Source organism: Ambystoma mexicanum, chromosome 3p (genome assembly GCF_040938575.1).
Source record: "Ambystoma mexicanum isolate Mex_15411 chromosome 3p, UKY_AmexF1_1, whole genome shotgun sequence".
NCBI classification, from domain to species: Eukaryota; Metazoa; Chordata; class Amphibia; order Caudata; family Ambystomatidae; genus Ambystoma; species Ambystoma mexicanum.
The window spans coordinates 309,629,196-309,649,403 of NC_090925.1; the positions used below are offsets into that span (position 1 = coordinate 309,629,196).

Consider the following 20,208-nt stretch of genomic DNA (forward strand, 5'->3'; position numbering starts at 1 on the left):
TGTTAAAGCCACTAATAAGACAGTTTTAAGGGTGAGAAATCTTAGCGAACTAGAGTGGAGTGGTTCGAAAGGAGTACCCATCAAGAAATTTAAGACTAAATTTAAGTCCCATAAAGGAACCTGGAAAGGTCTTGGAGGGTAGACATTACTTAATCCCTTTAGAAATTGTATTACTAAGGGTAATTTGAAATACGAAGGCTCCTCTGCAGTGCACTTGAAGATCGATAGCGCTGCGAGATAGCCCTTGATAGTGCCAACTTGAAGGCCTGAATTTGCCAAGTAGAGTGGAAAGGATAACACCATTGGTGTGCCACATGAAAAGGGGTCGATATTCTCTTCTCTACACCAGATGCAAAACTTGTTCCAACGGAAGCGGTATAAAGACTTTGTTGCTGGCCTTCTGGCCGAAAGCAACACCTCCATGACGTCATCAGGGAGGTCCCAAACCTTGTATCTCAACTTTTCAGAAGCCAGGCGTGAAGGTTCTGATGTCTGGATGGAGAACCTAACCTCCCTTCTGTGAGAGAAGATTCTCCTTGAGTGGAAGGCGAATTGGAGGGCAGATGGACATGTCCAGAAGGTCCGGGTACCACGTTCTCCTGGCCCAGTCTGGGGCAATTAGGATCATGGTTCAACGGAATCTTCTCAACCTCCTGATCATTTGAGGAATGACAGGGACTGGCGGAAACGCGTACAGGAGTTGAAACTCCCAGTCCACTACGAACGCGTCCCCTAGAGCTCCTCTTGGGGGAAATTCCCTTGAACAAAACAGATCGCACTTTCTGTTGGTACTGGTGGCAAACAGATCCACTTGAGGGGTTCCCCAAAGGGCGAAGTTCTCCTGAAGGACTTCCTGAGCTAGTTCCCACTCGTGGGAGACTGCCTTGCTGCTCAGAGCGTCCGCCGTCAAGTTCTTCACTCCGGCTAGGTGGACTGCCGATAGAGAGATTCCTTCTTGAATTGCCCAAAACCAGAGCTGCATTGCCTCTCTGCACAGTGGCAGTGATCCTACGCCTCTTTTGTTGAGTGCATGGCCACTGTGTTGTCCGTCATTATCAGGGCATTTTTCCCTTGTACAGATGGCAGAAAAGCTTTCAGCGCTAGTCTGATTGCTCTCAGCTCTAACAGGTTGATATGTAGTCTGGACTCCAATGGAGACTAACGACCGCTGATTGTCAAGTCGTTGGTATGGGCTCCCCACCCCGTGAGTGAGGCATCTGCGACTACTGTTATCTCCGGCTATGGTTGCCAAAACAGTTCCCCCTTTAAGATGTTTTTCTGGCAGGCCCACCACTGAAGGTCTCGAGCCACCTTGTCCGGAATCTGAAGGAGGTCTGTCATTCTCCCTGAGAATTGCAACCACTGAGTTCAGTGTCCACTGAAGAGATCTCATTCTCAGGCGAGCCTCTGGTACAAGGAAGATGCAGGATGCCATGATGCCTAGCAACCTCAAAAAGTCGAAGGCTGGGAGACGTTGGGCATTTTGAAACTTGGTGACCATCTGCAGAATATCTTGAGCCCTCACCTCTGGTGGCAAGGCTTTTCCCAGGGAAGTGTCCAGGACCGCTCCAATGAACTGGAGTCTCTGTGATGGTATCATCTGTGACTTCTTTAAATTGAGGGAAAAGCCCAGTTTGTGAAGGAAGTGGCAGACATAATATAGCTGGATTTGAGCTTGTTCCAAAGATACAGCTCTGCTCAGCCAATCGTCCAGGTAGGGGTAGACGTGGATCCCTTCCCTCCTTAGACTTGCAGCCACTACCGACATTAGCTTGGTGAAGACCCTCGGGGTGGAGGTCAGCCCAAATGGCAGAACTCGAAATTGATAATGAGAGCTGCCAATTGCGAACCTCAGGTATTTCCTGTGGTTGAGATGGATTGGCACATGGAAATAAGCATCCTGGAGGTCCAGAGATACCAGCCAGTCCTGGAGCTGGAGGGCCTGAAGGATCTGAGAGAGAGTTACCATCTTGAACTTGTCCTTCCTGGGGAACTTGTTCAATTCTTGCATGTCCAAGATAGGTCTCAGTCCTCAGTCTGTCCTCCGTCTTTCTTCGGTATGAGAAAGTAGGGGGAGTACCAGCCCTTGTTCCTCTCCGCTACAGGTACCGGTTCTATGGCAGCTTTCTCTAGCAGGTCTACAATTTCCTGTAAGAGGAACAGATCTGGAACTTTCAGAGAGCTGATCCCCCGGTGGATGACTGGGGGATGTGTAGAAAAGGCAGGCAGTAACCTTGGGCAACTGTCTCCAATGCCCAAGCATCTGACGTAATAGCCTGCCATTCCATCAGATGTTGAGTTAACCTGCCCCCTACTGGTGTTTTGTGAAGAGAGTCCTCAGAGTGGTTTGGAGGCAGCTGATGCAGATGCCGAGGGTAAAGAGGCAGCTGCTGCTGCTGCGGCTTTTGTGTTTTACCCCGTCCACCTCGGGTGAATTTCTTCTGACCCCTTTGAACCGGCTGTCCTCTGCCCTTTCCGAATGCGGAATAGAAGCGAAAGGACTTACCTCTCCAAGAGGTTCCTGAGGGGCGATATGGTGTCTGACAGATTGCAGCTCCTAAGGATTTTGCTGCTGTCTTTGATGTTTGTAGTTTTTCTAAACTGTCATCTGCCTTCTTACTAAACAAAGAAGAGCCGTCAAAGGGCATATTCAAAAGTCTGCTTTGCACATCTGGAGCAAAACCAGACTTTCGCAACCAAGCAAATCTCCTGGTTGTACAACCACCATGGCCCTGCTGATACTGTCAGCAGAATAGATGCCAGTCTGAAGGGATTTGCATATTGCATCCTTACCATCCTTAATGATGTTGAGAAATGCTTCCCTTCCTTCTCCCTCCGGGAGGCAGTCAGCCGCTGATGAAGCACACTCCCAAAGTGTGTGGCTGAACCTTGCGAACGTACAAGTAGCATTGATGGATTTCAACGCCATGCTACATGCGGAAAATACTTTTTTGGCCCAAGAGTCATATCTCTTATCATCCCTGTCCTGTGGAACAGTAGGGTAAGCCGATTTACTACCTGCTGAAGTAGCTGCCTGAACAACCAGGCTCTCTGCAGTTGGGCGTTTGGATAAATAGTCAGGGTCAGCAGAAAACACCCAATATTTAGCTGATGCCGGGATTACCTCCGGTGTTTCCCAGTTTGCCAATATTCTCCTTTGTAATGCCGCATGAAATGGCACCACAGGATCCTCCTGTGGCCCTTTGACCAAGAGGTCTGTGAGGTCGTCTTGTTGAAAAGCAGGCGAGGGTGTGGACCATGCCATAAACTCCATTATCCTTGCCATCAAGGTTCTATAAGGGTTTCAGCATGTTCACCTGGGTCTGGTGTGGCAAATTCCACTTCTGGGGAAGTGTCCAACCCACTTGCTTCCTGTAGGGTTTCATGGAGGTCTTTGAACCTACCTTCCTCAGAGGTAAATTCCTCTGGTGCAGGAGTTGCAGGTCAGGTCTTGAAAATGGTATAAATCCCATTTCCAGAGCAGAAGGAGCCAAGTTTGTCATGATTGGCTGAGAAAACGTCAACGTCGTTGACGCGGACGTTAAAGGCATCGAAGCCATCGAAAAAGGCGTCGAGAAAGGTGGTAGAGGCCTCGAACTCGAGAGTATTGGGATTCTACTCGAGGTTGTCGACGACATTCTCGTGCTCGAGGCTCTGGGCATGGCCACTGGCTGTGAGGTGGCCGTGGGTTTCTCCTTTCTCGACGCCGAAGACTGCGTCGACTCGACTGACCTGTGCGTAGAAGAACCCTTCGATAACGGCGTCGACAACGCTGATCTATGTGTCGAAGGGATCTTCGACGACGGCGAAGACGCAACTTTGCCTTTACTCGAGGGTTCGTAACGCTCTCGAGTGGCTTCTTTCGCCGGGTACTGAGACTCGCGGCTTTTTGATTTTTTGGGTCTTTCACCCAGGGTATCACCCTCAGCAGTCTTCGAGGGGGTCGAGGCCGCTTTCTCGAAGACGCTTAGCATCTTTTTCCTGAATTCCTCCCACTCAGCCTGAGAGCTATGTTTTGTGGAGCAGGAGACCCTTTTTGGGGAAACGGAAGACGAAGACGAGGAAGGGGATCGACGACGTCTCTTTTTTGAATGCTTAGATCTCGAAGAGTGATTGGAACTGCTTCGAGATCTAGAACGAGAATGTCTTCTGATGGCGAGGAGACAAATGTCTCGACTCCGCCGAGGAAACTTTCGAAGAAGTTTTAACTGCCTTACCTCTCTCTCGAGCTTCCCCTTACACTCCTTCAAGGCTTTCGCCGTCATGGACATGCAGTCCTCGCACTACGAACAATGGTGCTCGATTCCCAGGCACCACAAACAGATCCTGTGAGGATCCGTCAACGACATTTTCTTTCCACAATCTGGACATTTTTTGAAGCCGGACCGTGGAGTCGTCGATTCGGGTGAGGAAGCCATCGAGTACGAGTCGGTATTCACAAGGAATATATTGATATATTCGACTGAAGAACTGAGCAACGATATTCCGAGGCCCCATAAAGCGCGGAAAAACAGAACTGAGCAACGGACGCTGCGCGAGTATTTATACGCGCGGTGACGTCGGCGCTGATACGGAGGCCGTCGAGGGACATCAGCTCGATGTTTTTTTCGAGGCCAGCAAGCTGGGAGATGATCTATCAAAGATAAGGAATACGTCGGAGGACACAATCCCTTCAAAACATGATTACTAGAACTTAAACCTAGGCTTCTGGAATGAATGGATAAAGGCCTTGCTTCGATGCTTATGCTTTTGGACCTCTCTGCTGCCTTCGGCTTGTTCGACCACTCTATTTTGGTGGCCAGGTTGGAGGCAATAGCCAACATCTCTCCAGCAGCTGTACGTTGGGCTGCCTCCTTTCTTCTTTTTAAGTGCTTGCAGGGCCTTATGCCCAGCTACCTGCAACACCTTATAGCTGAAAAAACACAATGCAACTAGAAAGGCAGAAAGGGGCGCCTTCTACATCTCAGCGCCCAAAGCCTGGAATGACCTCCCCCCTGATCTTCGGTGTCCTCAAATTTGTCTGCATTTAAAAAAAAAAAAAACTGAAAACATGGTTGTTTGCTTAACCCCTGACAATTCTGCCCTTTTGCTATTACTTTTCTGCATCTTGGTCCTCTTTTTTTCTGTTCGTCAGCGCCTTAATGCCTCCGGATCCATGGCCTGCGCTATTTAAATATCTTAAAGTAAAGGAATGAGGAGAGGGAAAGTGGGGACCCTGGTCTGAGGTGTGAAGAAGGAAGAAGATACTGTAGTGAGATGGGGCTGCGACGGTATGCAGGGCTGCACAGTGGATTTCAGTTCTGATTTCAGTCGATAGGTAGGGGTCTGGTGACAGTCTTCTAGGGTCATTAATGGGATCTGGGGACTAAGCTCTAGAGGAGCAAGGGGAATGGTGTCTTGTGTGAGTGCCAGGCATGGTATTAGCAGGTTGAGGAGATATTTCACTGGCTTAGGTGGCTTGGGGTAGGCCAGAGGGTGTATGTGTGGGGGGATGCCATGGGTCTGGAAGAGAGATTGGGTGCAATAGGGTCAGGTATGTTGTAAAGAGAGCTCCTAGGTAGCGCAGTGTCTATTCTTTAGATTTGGAAGAGCAAGGGGGTTTTATGTGTGAGGATTGGCGGGGTGGCTGAACAGGGAGGTAGAGGCTAGGAATCCACAGCCTGTTTCTGATCTGGATGAGAGATTTGATTGCGCGTTTGGTTAGAGGGGGTCCAGAGATGGAAGGGTCTGGTTGCAGGAAGGGCATTGGGAAGGTAGAGTGGGTAAGGCAGGGGGATGCTAGAATGGGTGGTGCGAAAGGGCTCGGGTCTAGGATGGATGGGGTGGGTTGTGTCCTCTTGTGGGTGCTAGGAGGAGGTGGCATGTAAGGGTGGTGTCTACACGTGGGAGCGTGATGTAACTTTGAAGCTGCTGGTCATGGTGAGAGGCCCACACCATGGACCCTAAAAGGAGGGAAATTTAAGAATGTCTGAGCAGTGCAACACCCGAAATCAAGCGGGACCCCAGCACCCGGTACCAGCAGTGGGAGGACACAAAGTTGCAACAAACCCAAACCTATGGGACCCAGAAATAACGTGCAGTTGATTATAATTTTCTTTTAGAATTGCTCTTTCATAACGCGCTTAATACCAGGGACCAGTTTCTGGTATTCACACCTGTGTTGCTATGCGTTGTCTTGCTTCCAAGACAAACGCGTTGCCCCTGAGCCATCCTCCCAGAGATACGTTTAGTTATGTCAGCCTGTCCTGGGAAGCCACAGCGCTAGCCGGATTGGGAATGCAAACAGACCCCTAATTAGGAAGTACTAACTAGACAAAATGCATTGCGGTGGAATAAAGCAGAAATCTGAGATGCAGGACCAATGCAAAGATCCCTGCGGAAACAAAAATTCAGAGTGGTATAACAGAACGACAGATTCAAAATTGCAAACCATACCTAAATCCCTGTGGAGAAAAATGCAGAGCGTCGGAGCAAGCGACAGCAAATTTAAGGCAAAAATGCAAACCTACACTTGAATACCTGTGGAGAAAATGCAGTGTGGTGGAACAAGGCAACAGCAGGATTCAAACAGATGTAAATGTACATCAACAACGTAGTATTCTACTTGATTGCAGCTGCAAACAGAGGGTGAGACCTGGCCAAGCTGGGGCGCCAGTGCCTACAGTCAGACAGGGATGAAGGTGCCTAGGAAGGTACCTTTTGTCTAGGACCTTAGCAGGCTCCCTGGGAAGGCTGGCCAGGGAGCTTTGTTCAAATGTGTCTTCCGGGCCACGTGGATCCCCACAAGCCAATCCAGCTTCACAAGGAAGGCAGAGGGGAAGGACGAGAGAAAGGAGGGAAGTCTGCAAGCGCAAGAGCACTCCGGTATGGAACGGAAGGAGAAACATGCAAATATGCACGCCCAGCAGTTCACTTCTATCCCGGATGTCCCAAAGATGGGCACTCATACCAATAAGAGCTGTGCTCCAGACATCTCTTGTCCCAAGCATGGATAATGAACACCACCTGATGCTCAATCCAACAAAAATAATGGGTCTACTAGAGCATCCAGCTTAAAGGAGACCATTCAAAGGCGACCAAATGACATGCACCTCGAAGGATTCACTTCAAACACCAAATCACTCTAGTTCAATATCAACAGTGAACTCTGCTTCTGGTAAAAAATGACCACAAAAAAAAGAAAATTCATACTGCCTAGAATCAACTATTACTCCTCCAAAGATTAAAAAAAAAAAAAAAAAAAAAATCTTCCCACCCAGGGACTTCAGAATCAAGACCCATGTCATTACACACAGATGGTGGAGCACTCTTGAGCCTTGGACAATGCTGCTGCACCCCTGATCACAGAATCAAAGACATTTGACCAAATCTCCCTCATCCTAAAAGGAACTGCACTGGTTACTTATGCCACCTAAAATAATCTTTAAGATAGTTGCCTTGTGTGTGTGATACAGGCTAACAGCCGAATGCCCGCCTACCCAGCCCACCACGAGGCTCGAAACAAAATTGGTGCACAAAAACGAAAAATGCAAGAAAATAAGGATTTTGAAAATAAGGATTTTCTAGCTGTGCACGGGTCTATTGGAACATTATTCCAGTTATAGTTAGGATGGCCACAACACATTCCGTTTGGAAAGCACCTCCAGCCTCTGCAATTTCACGAGTACTGAGGAAACCTAGGTCCCACAGCCGCTACTCCACAAAAGAAAACTACCATGTGGGGCAAAAGCCTACAGTTTCACAGCTGGAACTTGTACCCTCTGGGGCTGGCTCGCACCTTTGTTGTACCTGTCAAACAACATTGATCAGTTTCTTCTTAGATAGGTTTGTGGTGATGAAAATACAAAAAAATTGAGGGGACGGGGTTAACTGGGAGCAAAATATGAAAAAACATGTTCAACATTAGAGACAAGAGGATTTGAACTACAAAAACAGAACAGAAAGAACTGCAGATATTAAGAGAAAATTCCAAATTAATTGAAAATCAATTGGCGCTATTAAACCTTGTGTTCACGTTAAGGTGAGAGGTATGAAAGTGAAAAGGATCCCTTGGAATAAGAGTGTATAAGTGATAAGGGGGTGTGGAGTGCACTGCGGTCAATCAGTTATCTTAGAAACTCCAGATGGTCTAGGCTCCATCAAAAACTCCTCTTCCTTAGAGTGGAACACGCAACCATGCACACAATTAGTGGGGAAGAATCAACTCGGGTCCTTGTTGGAGTAAGATTTTTAAAAAGCTATAAATCCCCTTAGGAGAAAGTCTGGTTCAGTGTCAAACATTTGGAGAACGGGCAAAGGGAGAATGAACAATCAAGGCTCAATTCCACAGAAGAATGGAGCCTGGTGCCAGGAACCAAATTCATTTGCGCAGGAGACTCATACCAGGTAAGGCAGAGGGAAGACAACTCAGACCCCATTTGCCTAGAACCTTACGCCAGTACCTAATTGAGACACAAGTCTTCTTGCCAGAGGTAAAAATTTAATTTTCAGATCTTTCGGCAGTTTGAGAAATTAACTGTTTGGTAGAAAGTCAAGGAAAGGCTCAGCAAAGAGGATACAAAAAGATCTTCACACATTATAAAGCACAGTGGTCTCCCCACAACATGTGGGATTTCGCAAAGGGGCCTGCAACTTATTGGAGACTTACCTGTGCCTCTGTCCACCTCACAGAATTGCAGAATCCGGTTATAGTAGAAGGGGACAAAGCAATACAGTGATAATCATTGTGTTTAATACATAAAGAACTACATTGTCCAGCAAAAAAAGGCTAGATAGACAAATGTCCAACCCTCTCCCTACTCCGGTTTCACCCTCCCTTCCCCCCCACGCCCCCAAAAACACACACACACACACACACACACACACGGACTGGCCAGGATTGGTTCAAATCCAAGACGAGAACTCAACCGGTCATCCATCAAAGATTAAAAAAATGTATTCCATCATGTTTGGTATTAACATCCATTTCAGCACTTGGAAACAATATAGCTTGGGTTGTGCTACGAGTCTTGATTAAAGAAAAAGTAACAGCAATTACTTTTTTTTCAAAACAAAGGCTACACAAATCAACAAGAGCATAACTTTGTGGAGAATGGTGTTGAATGCTCATCTCAAAAGCAGAGTAAGCCAAAAAGAAGTACAAAGGGAGCAAAGACAAAAGCAATACATTTTGTCACAAAGGTTATGATCTTAATCTTTTTATATTTTTGAATCTCACCTATAAGTTTCTTCCAGGATTTGATGAGCGATTTGGAGATTGCGATAACTTCCTCATCATTGCTTTGCTTTCTTAGGGCATTTACAGACATGCCGATTCTGGTGGACTGTAAGAAAAATGTCAGGGCAAACCATTACAAATGATCAAAACGGAAATGTGTGCTTGGTAAAGAAGAGTGGCTAATACAGTGTGAGCCATCAAAAAGCAGGAAATAGGTTTAAAAACAAAATCCCGATTATGAATGTCTCCAAATCTTATATCAACAAACACAAGCAAACATTGAATCTCTATGAGAAATGGACAGTGAAGAAATTGAATTTTAAAGGGATAAGAGGTCAATGAGGAATTTGGGGTGCATGTGTGTGTGAAACATGTCTATTGTACAGTGGAAGACAAACCAAGTGAGTTTACAGAAAACAGAACATCCTAGCGTCCCTTGCTGGAGCTGGGATTTTTTTGTGTGTGCCACATTGTCAAGAAACTTTGAGGCCTTTTTTATTCAGGGTGTGAAAACTTGATGTTCCCGATATGGGTTTCTTATTAGTAAAAACCTAAGTCTAGTCCTGCCATGCCAAGACTCAAGCCAGTATGTCGAGATGGTATGGCTAACCTAACATATGGAGAGTTTTCTGGTCAGACGTTGACCAAGTCTGTACGCGTGTGTCCAACTCTACAGTTTGTGTCAGGATTTTCCTGTCGTCACTCCCGTGGACAATAGAAGCTGAAAGAAATTAAATTGAGTTTTCTGCTAGTGTATGTCTCTTACACACACACACACACACACAACAGGTCTGCGTGTGGTGACAATAAATATAAACTGAAGTGAGATCTCAGACAATAGAAGATCATAGCTCCTCTTTCCTGAAGTGTTTAGCATGAACCGTATAAAGAAAAGTTTTGTTTTTGGGGAAAGGTTTATACTGTGTATGTGTCCCTTTGTGGGGGACCTTCAGATGTTCTTTATATACATTTCAGAATTGTAAAAAAAATATACAAGGCCCTCCCATAACAAGGATCTAAACCTGCCCTAAACCTGCCAAACCCAAGGATTGTCTGAAATTTAGTAAAGCATCACAACCAGACCTACAGTTGAAAGAAAATAAATTGTCAGTTTTTTTCGTCAAGTGCCATGTAACCAACTTTGGAGTCAATGCCTCAGCACCTACATATCATAAATAAATGCAATAGCGGTAGTATGGTTAGAGTTACATAGAAGATGCAAAACCGTTTACCTCAAATTTTTGTTCTCCTTCATGAAAGTAAACTATGTTTAGCATTAAACTGTTCTAACCAAACACGGACAAACCTGGCACATTTGGTAAAGTTACATCAATGATTTTGAGTGCAAAATGATGCTGAAAGAAAAACATGTTTATGGTTTCCTAAAGGGGCTAAAAAAATGCACCATTGATATGTTTGGCTCACATCGCCTTAGACTGAAGTTGTACATGCTGCAGTAATTTACAAAATCGATCAGCCCAAATCAAAATTGTCACTTTTCAGAACAAATGTCTCAATATTTTTGTACGTGATTGGGCATGCTGTGGGCCAAAAGGAATAAACTTTGTACCACGCAACGCACAAGCAGCCGCCATCAGCACATCAAAGATGGAATAAGCGTGCAGTAAGTTAGGATGTGTTGCACATTATAACCCACCATGGATTTCTCCCCGCCAATCATCTGCAGCACCAGACACAAATACAAAAGAAACTAAACACTGATTAAAAATAAAAAAAAAACCTTAAGGTATGCTTGTCGGAACAACATTCATTACACCAGAAAAATTGGGATCAAGGCATAATGCAATGACCAATCAGACATTCATGCCTCTGCGTAAACCAACCCATGCATAACCACGCTATTTAAAAGGCCATGCACAGACCCAAACTCATCCGCTGCGAGGTTATCGGAAGAAACCCCACAGAGACACCCATAGTGAGACAGATCGATAGAGCTACTGGATCTAAAAGCAGAACATACTTTGTGATTTTGTTAACATTTATAGAACCTACCATTCCACGGCCAGCACCAGCTCAACGTTGTCCATCTCAAAGCACTCAGCGTTATCCTTCCTCTACTGTACCAGACATGTGATGTTCCTCTTGAACTTGGGAGAATCGATATGGATGCCCTTATTAAGTGGTACAGATATTTAAAATGTGACGGTCTGGTGTTTTTCTTATACAGTGGAAATATTTAATAGTTAAAGCTAGTTTGATAGTTAAATTGCAGTTTACGCATTTGCGAATGTGGGTTCCTACACTAGATTTCTGTGGTGATTATAAGAAGTGCGTTTGTCAGACTAGATATTATGGGTTGCAGGGAGGATGGGGTAGAGGGGGCTGGGTTGTGTTTGGTTTCAATTATTAAAATGCACTTGGCAACTTGACTTTACCTTATTGATCAGTACATGGTGCATCGATGAGTAGGCCACTGGCACAGAATTCTTCCTCTGCCTTAATGATCAGCCCGAATGAGAGTACCTTGTGTAACCCTCATTAGGACACAAGCTGGTATCAAATCTGGAAGCATGGGACAAAAATCATTCTAGTCAGGGTTTCGAAATTGAGATTTGATGAGCAGGAGCTACTGCACGGGAACCACGAGCTACCAGAGATACTCCTTTAACATTTTGTCCATTTTGTATGAACCATTGTGTTTAACTGTGTATTAGATGTGTTCCATTTCTTCTTTATTAACAATCTCAAATGCTCAAAGTTGATGTTGCATTTACCGGTTTGGAAGGCACCAGTTGGCCTCGGAGCCAAACGTAGCCCCTGGTAGTTGTTTGTTTCAAGCTAACCAGGCTCTAATATGCTAGAAGCAGGAGCTAAATCGCTCTCAGCTCCCCTCCATTTAGTATCCTGCTATTGTAGAATATCTATGCAGTAAGCATGGTGGATGAAAGGTTTGGTATGTACTGGGTGACATCACACATTTTATTGCTTCTACTCCAGGGGACTGCTTACTTTGTGTATAAAATGTTATTTTCATTTATAGAATACACATACGCTGAAGCACCTTGGCACTACAAGTGGTACAACAAGGTTAACAGGCCAATATTACAGTATTTAGAACAAGTAAGTCTTTAACACGCACCAGAAAGCAAAGTGATCTCTCGTAGCGTGGAGAAAGAAGAAGATAAGAGTTCATAATTTGGCTGCTGCCACGTAGAAAGAACAACCAGCCATGCGCTCAATGGCACGGGGAGAAGGCATGGTCCTGAGAACAGAGCACTATGGAAGGTTGATAGGGGGGGAATATTTCCTGCACATACTCCGCCCCGTGGCCATAAAAAGCCTGGTGAACCATACAGAGATTTAAACTGCACCCGTTGTTGTACGGGTATCCAGTCAAGTGAAGTGAACAGAGTACCAGCGAAATATGAGAACCATACAAGTTACCTGTACAAATCAGGTCGGCAAAGTTGAGGATGAAAATAAGTAATAAGGCTGAGCGAAAAATAAGGAAGTAGTCTAGCTGGCTAAGGACCACAGAAGCTATCACCAAAGGACGAAAGAGAGCTAAGAGAAATGGCAGAACTTTGCGCAAGATTCTGAGTTGGAAAAACCCAGCCTTGCAGATAGCACCCACTTGGCCTGAGGTGGATAGACAAGAAGATAATTTAAAACCTAAATTCCTCACCCCAAGCACAGCAGTAGGGCAAGGACCAAGCTCAGCAGGCCAGAAGGCCGAAGACCAAACCAAAGCAAAAGAGGACAGAATAGTGTTAACTACCAGTGCCTCCATCTTGTCCCAGTTAAGTTTCAGCCAATTGCGGCCCATCTGCCTGCCCACTGCCGCCAGTCAACTCCTAAACTGAGACGCTTTGTCCAGCAGAGCAGAGTCCAGCCGGACGATGATTTGAGAGTATGGTTGACCTTGCAGGGGAAGTATGTGGCATTGCAGGGTTGTCTTCATGTAAAAAAAAAAAACTATGAAAATAACTTTCATGTTCCAAACCTGGATAAACCAAACGTCTACACTCCTTTCCTTAATCTAAGTGCTGTGTCCCTTTTCCATTTGTCTGGATGGGGACTTGAACAAAATACATGTCGCCCGAGTGAACCAATCCTGCGCCTGTATCGTTGGCCGGGTTATATTTGAGGATATGGAGAAAAAGAAAGCGGCAAAGGCATAGAGAAAGCTGTATTCAAATTGTGGCAATTGTACACATTACTCTTCGAGGAGCAACGCATTCGTCCATTGACGATTCATGCTCGATATTTTCACATACCTATTCAGGTAATTCCCCGATCGTATGGCGTGCACGGATTGGGCATGCCCCCACCCCAAACCCCCATGGCAATTCAAGCAATATTTTCGGGCACATCCTTTAATTCTGATATTCTTGACAAAATCAACATGATTTTGGAACTAATGAATGTTTGGTCTTGTCAATAAGCATATAGTGGCAAGTGTTAAACGTTTTCATACAGTGGATTGCAATGTCCACAGAATTTGGTGTCTTGAAGACTAAATGGAAGGAAAGGGGTACATCTGAGAACATGTTAATCACGAACAGTAATATGCTGAACATCTTTCTTTTATTTTTAAAAACGTTCTTTATTGGGTAGTTCACGTGACAAGACATTCAACATTACAGCATCATCGTGAAATACATTTGGGAGATCATGTACAGGAAGGTAGCATTTAACAGAAAAACAGGGCTCCCCGGGACCGCATGCAGTAGTGGCGGAACAACTTTAGTCGTGGCATACATTCTACTATTGGGCTATGTATGGTTGTACCTGGTTATTGTCCTTTTTCTACAGAGTAGTTACTAACTCGCCTACTGCCGGCTCTGAGCCCTGGGATATGAGATAAGACACAAAGGAGCCCCAAATGTTCTTGGGCGTGGTCTGCTGTCCGTACAATAGAGCATATTCAGTGTCCACATCCCTAAGCCAGACTATATCCCTGGGCCAGGTCTGTACACCGGGGGATGGGGGATTTCTCTGTTCCATCTCATTAAAATACATTGTCTTGCCATTATCATACAAGCTGTAATCAATTTCAAGTTGTGTTTGGGAGCTCCTGGCAGTCAGCCAAACATGCAGTACAGTAATTCACATGGTACTGCACTCCCCAGCATAGCAAATACCGCTTCCACCACCCCCCTCCCAAAACTCCTGTAGCATGGGGCATGTCCATGTCATCTGGATGAAGTTTGCAGACTCAGTGTTGCATCGTGGACAGTTGCTCGCCCTGGTGTGATCAAATAAATGGAGACCGGCTGGGTCCAGGTAAGCCCTATTTAGGGTTTAAACTGAATCAATTGCAGTCACGTATTAAATGCCCCACTGTGTGTATGCTCACATAACAGCACCCATTGTTGGTCCGTAAAGGGGGTTCCTGCATCTTTTTTCAATTGGCGCATACACCTAAGGGCCTGAATAAGACCATGCAGTGTAGAGACCACCCGCCTCGCCGCCAGAAAGCCAAACAGGACCTGCATCAGTAAGGTTGTCGTTGGTATGGTTGGGAACAAAGGGGACCATGTTTTAAATGCAGCCGGTATTCTAAGACACTGCAGTGTGCGGTGGAGCCCCCTCCCCATTTTCTCAGAGAATTGCTCCGGCGACAGAAACGTTCCCCCAGGGTATAGATCAGACATACATTCAATCCCCTCCCCCTTCCATGCTCGTGGTATAGCTTCATCTCACATCGGTGGGATGCACTCGATTTTCCATAATTGGAGACCCGGGTCAAACAGGATATCGATCCGTAGTCGTTTCAGTGCCCGGATCCATGCATTACATTTGTCGCCCACTTTCCGCGATATCAGGACCCCCTGTAGCGTGAAAGGGTGTACCAAGCCTCTCTCTATGCGCATGTGGGGGTATCGTGGTGCCCCCGGCATCCAGTAGGATGCAAAGTGCAGCTGCACAGCAATGAAGTACAACTCGACGTCTGGTGCCACCACACCCCCAGGGGAGGACCAGGGTGTCCCAGCTCACACGTAGGGTCCACGGGTGCCAAGCCAACCTAATCAATTGGGTCCTCAGTTCAGCAAAGTACCAAACACAGGGATACAGGGATATTTTGAAAAAGGTAAAGAAGTTTGGGGACCATCACCATTTTAGCGATCGCGGGTCTCCACCACCCATCCACCCTGGATCTTAAAGTATTCAAATATTTAACATGAATGTCTTCCAGGAACCTTTTGGCGCTGCGGCTCACCTGCACCCTACCGACTCTTGCTCCCAACTACACCCCCGAATTTTGCCCGGTTTAGTAGTACCCTCGTCCAGTGGGAATAAAACTGACTGGGTCCAGTTTATTCTAAGGCCGGATGTCCGTCCAAACTCTGCTATCTCCTGCGAGAGCAGTTCTAGATTAGTTGCAGGATCTTTGAGATACAAAATGGCGTTGTCCGTGTACAGCGACAGCAACTCCCTAGTGCCACCCAGCGCCAGGCCCCTTGTCAAATGCAGTTTCTGCAGTCAGGCCGCTATTGCCTCAAAAGAGCAACAGCGATAGACAGCCCTGCCTGGTCCCCCAACCCAATGGAAAGGTCCTGAACTGTTTGCAATCCAGCCAGATTTGTGCGTTTGTACCCACATACAGTAGCCACACTGCCACTAGGAAAAACCCTGGGATGCCCACCTTCCGCAGAGCCTCAAATATGTAAACTCACCTCAAGGGAGTCGAACACCTTCTCCATATCAAACAGTGCTGCTATTGCCTGCACCTTCGGGTCCATCTGGGCCAGGATAGCAAAAAAGTATGCGCAGGTTCAGCGAAGTGGACCTCCCCGGAATAAAGCCAGATTGATCCCCATGGGCTATTGCTGCACTCATCTATCTCACTCTAATTAGACACACCTGCTCAACAGCCTCCCTGATGATTATTTGAGATAAGAAAGCGCTAGGAGGAGAACAACTACAGACCACAGAACTGCAGCTGAGGGATCTAACCCTGTTATTACTGAGTACCTGATTTGCAGCAAGGGATCTAACCCTGTGAATACTGAGTACCTGATTTGCAGCAGAAGGGATCTAACCCTGTGAATATTTGTCCATATTGGGATGTGACCCAGCTACTTATTTTTTGCAACAGGTTCAATTGACCAGGACCGGGAGTGCGCGCCTCACCCACCTTTTTTGTACTGAATGCTATGGGAGTCCCGGGCTCCAGAGGCAGCGCCACGGGGTGACTGTGCCCCACTTTGGAGAATCATAAAGATGGTTCTCTCCCCTCCCCCAAATTTGGGAAGGACTTGTGCTTTTACCTGATTTGCAGCAGAAGGGATCTAACCCTGTGAATATTTGTCCATTTTGGGATGTGACCCAGCTACTTATTTTTTGCAACAGGTTCAATTGACCAGGACCGGGAGTGCGCGCCTCACCCACCTTCTTTTTTGTAACCTCTGAATTTGTTTGGCGCCCTAGAGAAATAGGAACAAATTGATTGGCCTGGCAAACCTTATTCTCAAAGTGATGTACAAGCTCCGGACATGGAGCTGTATGTTATGTTGAAGGTTCTCCCGAACCATTGGTGGTTCTGGAACACGGTCAGCAGTTGAAGGGCGCTTGGCAGAGGTGCTTGCTGCTCTCTGTGCTCCTTATCAAATAAACGTGTTCCTGACAAACTTACTGTGTTCTGTGTACGGCATTCCTCACATCAGTGGCAACAAGGTGACTAAGTCCGGTACGCACAAGGGGGCGGAAGGAGGAGCACAGAGGGCCCCCCCCCCCCCCATGCGGCAGCAGGCACCCAAGGAAGAAAAAGTAGCTGCCTCAGTAGCAGGGTGAGCAGGGCAAAAACACAGAGGCGCTGAGGGCGGTCAATGAACAACCTTAAAACTAAAGAACGGGGACAGCGCGAGAACCTACGAGCAACGTTATGCTCGCGAGCACCACCCCCACCTCCCGACCAGCATTACGAACGTGACGTTACGCTTGGGAGGGGCGGGCCTCCCTTTCCTGGCTAGAATTGCGACACGTTGCCCAGGCAACACAACGAATCACCCAATCAGCTGGACCTTTACACATAGAAAGAGGCGCAGGCAACCAGCAGAGCGCAGGAAGAAAGGGCGATAGCATTTCAGTAACTTCAAAATACAGCCCATTAAGGAAACAAATAAAGTGATAGCATTCAACATGGCAAATGAACACAGTTTGAAAGTACAGTTTATAAAACAATAAAAGACTGATAGTATTTCATAAACCCAGCAAAAGTACAGATTATTAAGGAAACAAGGAAGGTGTGATAAATTCAGCAAATGTTTCAAAGCACTTCAAGGCAAGGGAGAGAACAAGGGAAAATAAAATTACATTCTTACAGGCCATGAACAACAAGAATGTGAAATTAACTATCATACTTGGCCTAGCGAAATTTCCATAGCTCTCAACTCGCACGCTTTTGGCGGGTGTCACCCGCCTTGTAAACAGCTGACTCACCCGCCAAGCCTCCTGCACGCCCATTCATTTCAATGGGCCTCTCACCCGCCAAAAATAAAATCGGGGGTTTTCACCCGCCTTTGTGACATAAATGGTTGAGAGCTATGAATTTCAGATAAGAAGGAAATGGGTAACAGACAGGCGACTACCGTACTAGGCCTGACAACATTCCTAGAAGAGCAGGAATAGAACGAGATGGGAGGAGAAAGGAGGGAGAGGAGCAAAGTGACGATGCTACTAGGCCCAACAACATTTCAGATAGTGCTGGATGGGTAGCTAGGGGGGAGAAGACAAAACAACTGTTGCTATTGTACTAGGTCCAAGGACAAGTCTGATAAAGTACAAAGAAAAAAGTAGGGGAGGGAGGAGAGAGGGAGAAGGGTGAGGAGGAGAGAACAGAATAAAACAGTGAAAAAGAGCCGAGAAGCAGAGGGTAGAGCAAAATACAGTTGCAGAGGTCAATAAAAAAACAAAATGTTGCCGGAACAAGAAATGCAGGCTGGGATTCAAGAATACGATGGGCACACCATGAATCAGGGCCAACCCGAGTACGAGATCCAGGGAGGTCCAGCATGAGAGTCGAGAAGGTGAAGCACCAAAGTCAATGTGTCCATAAAGTCAAACCCAAGCGTAGGCAACAGGTCGGAGATGGAAAAACCATAGTAAGTCCAGACAACTCCTGCAGTGAATAGGTGATGGGGGTGGCGGAAGAGGGGGAGGGGGAAGCTGGAAAGCATGGGGGAGGACATACGGTGGCCAGAGGCGGGGGGATAACGACATCACAGGGGGCACAGAGACATCACGGGGGACCAGAGGAGGGTACAGAGACATCACTGGGGACCAGAGGGGCTTCGGGGGCACAGAAAGACATCACAGGGGACATGGGGGGGGGACAACATCACAGGGGGGCCAGGGAAGGGGGCACAACATCACAGGGGGACCAGAGAGGGGGGGCACAGAGAGACAACACGGGGGACCAGAGGGGGTTGGGGGTACAGAGACATCACAAGGGAACCACAGTGGGGTGAGGGGCACAACGACATCATGGGGGACCAGATGGGGTTGGGGGGGAACAGATGTGGGCAGCGTTACGGCCTTAACAAATTCGCTGATTCGAGATAAACTGGTGAGATGCACCAACAATCCCAGGGTGGAAGAAAAATTACTACCAAGGGACATGACCCTGGAACTGACCTGGGGCATCAAGCAGAAGACGCAGTATATGAAAAATATGAAAATAGAATAAAACTGTCAGGAAGTGTGTGCAGTGAGCCGGAGAAGACCCTATGGAACAAGGAAGAAGTGGATAGGACAAATGCTTCAGGTGTGGCAACCCAATCGGCAACCAGTGTGTTCTGTCCAGCAAGGAATGCAGAGTGCATCAAGTGCAGACGCAAGGGTCATTTTGCACGCATGTGCAAGGAGAGTACCATCAATGTTGTGGAGTAGAAGCAAAATCATTGTTAACAAGAGAGTTCTCCACAAAGTGGGGAAATCAATCCTCTGCACACATTTGAAATATCAGCAGTGTCTTGGGCGGGAATGAAAGGTCCCATGGACGTTTTCATATTGTTGGCTCAAAGATATCAATGAAGGTATACAGCCCTTCTCCATGTACTATTTTATCGGAGTACACCTTCATGGGAACTTTATCACGAACAACAAGAATTGGCACCCCCTCACGTCCAGTCATGTGGCTATGGTGAGAGTGAAATAGAGCAGCTAGGAAGTTTCAAGGGGCCTTTGGCTACAAAGGCAGGGAATGAGTGGCAAACATTTTAGTGGCAAAGAAGGGATCATCCATGCTGGGATGAGAGGAGAAAAGGAACGTAGGGGTTCATATTCAGGCAAGCGCACCTATTACAGTGACGATAAGGGAAGTAGTCCTCAGAATCTAAATGTGTACATCTTTTCATTGTACATTTATTTTTCCTTTTTTGGATGAATGGGCCTCAAAATTTCCAAAAGGTATTCACAGAGAATTTGAGGAAGTTAAAGGACTATGAAAACTGTATCAAGATGAAGGCAAAGACACAGCCTGTGGTGCACAAGGTGCGGCCAGTTGGCCACAATATGAAGAAACAACTACATGAGGAGCTGGATGGACTCTTACAGAGAGGCGTGATATAACGGGTGCATGGCACAGAATGGCCATCTCCAGTGGTCCTAATAGCAAAGAGAAATTCGTTTGTGTGTTGACTTGAGAGATTAATAAGAACATCTTAGTGGAGTGACACCCTTTGCCAGTCACATCAGAAGTTTTGGCTGTGTTGGGAGATTCAAGTTGGTTCACGGTCATGGATCGGTCAGCAGCTTATCACTAAGTACTTAAAAAAAAGGTAGCAGGTGCTCCTCCCCAGAAAGAGCATGGCATGATAACCTTTTCTGAGATGAGACTTTGCAGCGCACACTTTTTGCTCACTGTACCTATCACAGATGGAAAATATCCATTTGCATATCAGTCTTTGTCCCGCCCACATGGGCCGTCCAGCACCAAAATGCTATGGCAATTCCTCTCTGAACAAGAGTACCAACAGCAACCCCATACACGTGTTTCAGCCTTGCTGGGCCTCATCAGTGAGGCG

At 46.6% G+C, this 20,208-nt stretch overlaps 1 protein-coding gene across 2 annotated transcripts in view; it reads right to left on the reverse strand.

The window, feature by feature from the left end:
- TCEA2 (transcription elongation factor A2) overlaps positions 1-20,208 on the reverse strand; it is a 991,119-nt gene that overhangs the window by 566,504 nt on the left and 404,407 nt on the right. For both annotated transcript variants that reach the window (XM_069650839.1, XM_069650840.1), the window contains one exon: positions 9,218-9,323. In XM_069650839.1, coding sequence (XP_069506940.1) covers positions 9,218-9,323 — 106 coding nt within the window. The remainder of the gene's footprint in view (positions 1-9,217; positions 9,324-20,208) is intronic.